Below are 6000 nucleotides of genomic sequence, written 5' to 3'. Positions count from 1 at the left end.
CTAAACCGCTGCACCACCGGGGCTGCCCAACTGTGGACGTTCTTAAGCTGAGGACAGAGCCAAATTCTTCACTTTTACCTGTTTCCTACTTTGCCACCATTTAAGCCAAGAACAAACTCCCTCTGGGCTCAGCTATGGGCTAGACTAGGCCAACCTGCAAAATGGTTTGGCAGGATTTTGAGAGGAAATTGGCAGCTACAGGCGTCTGGCTTCTCCAGCCTGGGTCTTCATTTGTTCATTTACTTTACCAACATTGTTGGGCTCGTGGTTGGGCCTTGTACAGGGTGTTGTAGGGATTTCTCAAAAAAAAAAAAAAAAAAAAAAAAGAGTAAGACTTGCTGTGCTATACAATATACAAGAAGCTGCAGATTTAGTGGGAGGCGTCAGCCAGGCAGATATTATAGATCAGATACAATGTGTGTTAGTGTTATGAGAATCCAGAAGAAACAAGGGCGGTGCGGGGGGGGGGGGGGGGAGCTAGGAGTTTATAAACAGAGAACTATATGGCAATGTGTGCTATAGCGCAGCACACTGGGGATCTCTTAAGTGTTTGGTGTAAGTGTGGGAAAATGTAGTGGCGGAAGGTTATGAGATAAAAAGGAGGAGGCAGGGATCAGGACACAAGAGAGGACCATATTGAGGAGATTGGACTACATATGCCCTAGGTAGTTTTAGTATTTTAAGAGAGAAAGTCTTTTTTTTTTTATGATAGTCACAGAGAGAGAGAGAGAGGCAGAGACACAGGTGGAGGGAGAAGCAGGCTCCATGCACCGGGAGCCTGATGTGGGATTCGATCCCGGGTCTCCAGGATCGCGCCCTGGGCCAAAGGCAGGCGCCAAACCGCTGCGCCACCCAGGGATCCCAAGAGAGAAAGTCTTAAGACAATGATGTTTGGCTTTGTCTAGAGCGCCCTTGCTGGGGAGCGCAGCAGGAGTGGGGAGGGAAGGCTTGGCAACTAGGGCCAGCTGGGGAGACCGTTTATATTTTGCAAGATGAGAAATGTGGATGGAAACAATGGGAGTGGATTTCAGATCTGTTTCAAAGGTAGAATCAACAGAATTTTGTTCCCGAGATTTGGGGTGACACAGCACCACGCCTCAGGTAAAGCTACTATTTCGTAGAATTCAAATTAACCTTAAACTACCACTCGGGCGTCTTGAGACCAAGGAGAGGGACCCTGGTACCAGGGCTGCGCTTCAAAGCAAAAGACGTCAACAGATTTTTTATTTTTATTTTTAAAATTTTTTTTCGTCAACAGATTTTTTAGACTGCAGTTGTTTTCTTCTTAAGGAGCGCCCTGTTACCTTCTAAAACACAATCTCTTTTCTGACGCTCTTTAGAATCACTTTACCCCTTCCCTTTCTTTGCTGAAGTGCGGCAATCTACTACTTCCGCCACGCTCAAGATGGCGGCATCCGGATCAGAGGCTTGTCAAAGCTCGCACCGCGTGGCCCCGCCCCCGATCGGAGCTACTTCCGCCACTCTCGGTGGCGTGGGAGGCATTTACACCACCATGCCGCACTCAAGATGGCCCGGCTTCCTCCCACTTTTCATTGGCTAGATCCCTCCGGTCTTCCGTCTTCATGGGGGGGGCGGAACTTCTATTTGATCGACAGCTATTTTGGTCAATGGACGAAGGGCAGGGGCCCACGAAGGGCTGGAACTGGAGAGCCTGCCCGGGGTGTGGGAGGGTGTTTGGGCTGGGGCGGGGTGGAGCAGAGCCGGAAGCGGGAGGGGAGAGTGAAACAGGAAAAGAAGGGAAGAAGGAAGAAGAGGGAAGAGGAGGAGAGGGAGGAGGAGGAGGGAGGTGGCGGCGCCGTGGCGGAGGAGCAGGAGCAGGAGGGGGATGGAGAGGAGAAGGCTCCTGGGTGGCATGGCGCTCCTGCTCCTCCAGGCGCTGCCCAGCCCCCTGTCAGCCAGGGCTGAACCCCCGCAGGTAAGGGGGAGGGGGCGTCCGGGCCAGCCTGGGGGCCTGGGGGTCGTCGAGGCCTGGCTGGAGGGGGCTGAAGACGGCGTCGCTGCCTGGCTGGAGGGGGCCGGAGGAGTGCTGCTGCCAAGAGTTGAGGGGTCCTGAGAGGGGCTCCCGTGCCCGGGGTGGACAGGCTCGAGGGGGGCGTCGGTGTTGAGCTGGGGACACCTGTTTGGGTGTCAGGGAAGTGGCGGAGGCGCGGTGCTCAGCGAGTGAGGGGCCTTTGAGAGGGCAGTTAGGTCAGGTGGCTGGGATGACTGCCCGGATAGTGGTGCGAGGCTGAGGCATGGGGGGCGCGTTCGTGTCCCCCCGCAGCAGGTCTCCGAGGCAGTGAGTGATGCAGTGTGTACGTGTGTGCGGGTAGGGGCAGGGCGGCTGTTGAGCTGGCCTGAGACGGAGGAGGGGCCGAGAGGATATTTATTTCAAGCTGGACAGGGAAAAGTTCCGAGGGCATCTTGGCTCCGTTTGTAACGTGTTGGAGGCCAGACTCTTGGAGGGCCTGCGGGATGAAGCGGATCGGGACCCGTCAGGATGAGGGCACAGTGGAGCTATTACAGGCTCTTGCTGTGAGGCTGGCTGGCCTGGGAAAGCCAGCCACCGATGCTGATCTAGGCCAGTTCAGGGCTTTTGAGCAAAGGGTGGTGCTGCTGCCAATATGGGCAGCAAATGGAGCACCCCAGCTTTTCTTGCTGGGTGGCTTGCTTTTTATCCAGGCAGAGAAGCTTGCTTGTGCTGATTCCAGCTCCGGCTGGCATTTCGAAACCCTAATGGGAGCATTACTCCTGGTGCCAAGTTGGGTGGGGTGCAGTAGGGGGAATCACCCCTCCTTCCCTTGCATTTGGCAAGGCTTTACCATTCTATTTTCTTCAGTTTCTGTTCTCTTCCCTGTCTTTTCAGCAGGGAATAGACACACACACTCACTTTCGCACACGGCTGATGGCAGAGTCTGTACAGCTTGGTGCTTGAACTTTGCGTTGTGATCAAGAGTAGAAGCAGAGTTCCAGCAAAAATACTTATCTTTTCCCTAGGAGTTTATGGGCTGCCTTTCCACATCTGCATCTTGTTTTGCCCGCCTAGTATCCTTTCTTTTAAAAGTTAGTTTTTAAAATGGAACGATGTTCGTGTGACAGAAACCATGTAAAACCATTTTACCACTCTAAAGTGAACAATTCAGTGGTGTTTTGTACATTCACAGTGTTATGCAACCACTACATCTAGTTCCAAAACATTTTCATCACTTCAAAAGAAAACCCCCTACCCCTTAAGCAGTTCCTCCCTAATTTCCCTTTCCCCCAGATCCTGGCAGCCACCAATCTGTTTTCTGTCTCTGTGGATTTACCTATTCAGGATATTGTATATAAATGGAATCCTACACTTTGTGATATTTTGTGTCCGTGTTCTTTCCCTTAACATAATGTTCTTGAGATTCATCTACATTGTAGCAGGTGCCAGTACTTCATTCCTTTATTGTGGCTGAATAGTATTCCACTGTACGACTGTACCACAATTTGTTATTTATCTGTTGAAGTATCCTCTGTTTCCCCCACCAGAATCTATTTCTGTATATTTGAAATAGCATGTGAAAGAACTAGAGCTTATTTTCTGGCCCAACATATTCCCTTTTGTAGGGCTGGGACCCTTCCATTTTAATAATAGCTGCTGGTCAATGCTAGCATCAAGGAGATGTTTTTGGGTTTCTTTTCCCTAGCTAAAATCATAAACTGGCAGGAGAAAGAAATTTTATTTCTTGGGAAAGTCAGAACCCTTAGGACTGATACAGTTAAGAAGTACAGATGTTGGGGCACGTGGGTAGCTCAGTTGTTGAGTGTCTGACTTTTGATTTCATCTTGGGTTGTGGGATTGAGCCCCTGGTCAGGCTTCTCATTCAGCAAGGAGTCTGCTGGAGATTCTCTCTTCTTCTCCCTCTCCCCCTTCCCCCAATGCTCACTCTTACTCTCTCTCTCTAAAATAAATAAATAAATAAATCTTAAAAAATATATAGATGTTGACAGAACAAAATATAGAACAAACTTATTGCTTCGCCTTTGCATCTATTTCTACATTTAGGTAAAGAAAGGGTGTTCTCAATATCCAGTAATAATACTGCTAGAGGGTTAATTTAAGAATATTGGAGCCTTAGGAGATCGGAGCCATGGGCTTGTGGATGCTTCACCCCAATGGAAGAACAGTGGTGGGCCTCTGAGTTGACGGTGGGAACCAGATCCACTTCTTTGGCAGTGGAAGGATGGAAAGTGGAGGTGCCAGCAGGTCACAGAAGCTTTGGAGTTGGCAAGAAGATGTGGGAGGGGATCTTCAATGTCATGCCCTAATTGCAGTTTATCGATCATAGGCCGCTTTCTTATCATTTCTCTGGCACTTCCAATACTTATTTTGGGGACAGGGTGGCTTTTGTACTTTGTTCCATTTGGATGGATGCTAGCATTGACCAGCAGCTATTATGTGGTTACAGTTCCTGCAGAGAAGAGAACGTTTGGTAATGAGTGGGTTCCCTCTTCCCGACCACCCTCATACCCAGTGCTCTGATCCCCACCTCGTATCCTTGTCTCTTTCTGCCCATGAGTACTAGATATCTATAGTGACATTTGTGTTTTGAATTTTAACCTTTGGAATGGAAGCTACTATATAATTATTAACTCTGAATCCACCACTGTTTAGTCAATTTGTTTTTTGTTTTGTTTGGGTTTTTGTTGATTTTTGCCTGTGAAATCTGTGAAGAAGGGCACCGGGGTGGCTCAGTCAGTTAAGTGTCTGCCTTTGGCTCAGGTCATGATCCCAGCATCCTGGGATTGAGCCCTGCCTTAGGCTCCCTGCTTAGCTGGGAATCTGCTTTTCCCTCCCCCTGCTCCTGCACTCTCATTCCCTCTCTCTCTCCTCTCCCTCTCAAATACATAAATAAAATCTTAAAAAAAAAAAACAGTGGGATCCCTGGGTGGCGCAGCGGTTTAGCGCCTGCCTTTGGCCCGGGGCGCTATCCTGGAGACCCGGGATCGAATCCTACGTCGGGCTCCCGGTGCATGGAGCCTGCTTCTCCCTCTGCCTGTGTCTCTGCCTCTCTCTCTCTCTCTCTCTGTGTGACTATCATAAATAAATAAAAGTAAAATAAAAATAAAAATAAAAAAAATAGTGAAGAAGAAAAATATTCAGAGGCCATTTTGACATAGGATGCACTTCAGGTACTCACTGTCCTTATTGCAAGGGGCTTCCAACTAACTGAATTGAGGAGGACTTGCTCTACTCATTCTGTATTGAACATGGTGTGGGTGTCTTACTGTGTTTTCGTCTACATCCTGAACATGCCCGATCTAGTCTTACAGTGATTTTTTCCCTTTGAAGTGCCTTTATCAAATACAATCTTTTTATACTATACATACGTATCTAATATCAGAAATATATGGTATATGTATTTATATAACACGTAGTGGCTTGCTTTCCCTGTTACCAGCTCTCCACTGGAACTATCATTTCTGGCCCAGAAACGTTATCAGCCTAGCTCACTTCTGAGATTATGAACTTAGACTTAACGCTCCTTACTGTGACTCAGGTGTTATTCCTTAAATCCATAAAGAATAGAAAAAAGTAGTCGAGTTGCCAGTGAGCCCTTGGCATTTGTCTCTTCTAGTTAAATAAGTATCGAGATACATAGAGTTTCTTTCTATTGTTGGTTAGATTCAACTAGAACAATCTGACCATGTTATTTAAAATAACGTTTTAGGGGCAGCCCGGGTGGCTCAGTGGTTTAGTGCTGCCTTCAGTCCAGGGCCTGATCCTGGAGACCCAGGATCGAGTCCCACGTCAGGCTCTCTGCATGGAGTCTGCTTCTCTGTCTGCCTGTGTCTCTGCCTCTCTCTCTCTCTCTCTCTGTGTGTGTGTCTCTCATGAATAAATAAATAAAATTTTTTTAAAAAAATAACGTTTTAGTAGAGATGTCTTTTTCTTTAAAGCCACCCAGCTTAATCTCTAGAGACAGTCCTTACCTTTCCTCTGCCACGCTTAAAACTTTGAGTTGGTTG

The 6000-nt window shown here is 48.1% G+C and overlaps 1 protein-coding gene across 1 annotated transcript in view; it reads left to right on the top strand.

Annotated features, from left to right (window-relative positions):
* The first annotated feature begins 1774 nt into the window (after positions 1-1774).
* The window catches only part of WBP1L (WW domain binding protein 1 like), a 66357-nt gene continuing 62131 nt past the window's right edge, over positions 1775-6000 (top strand). The window contains exon 1 of the mRNA XM_041743144.1: positions 1775-1936. Coding sequence (XP_041599078.1) covers positions 1847-1936 — 90 coding nt within the window. The 5' untranslated portion in view covers positions 1775-1846. The remainder of the gene's footprint in view (positions 1937-6000) is intronic.

This window comes from Vulpes lagopus, chromosome 2 (assembly GCF_018345385.1).
Source record: "Vulpes lagopus strain Blue_001 chromosome 2, ASM1834538v1, whole genome shotgun sequence".
Classification (NCBI taxonomy): domain Eukaryota; kingdom Metazoa; phylum Chordata; class Mammalia; order Carnivora; family Canidae; genus Vulpes; species Vulpes lagopus.
This window is presented reverse-complemented; position numbering and strand designations above follow the sequence as displayed.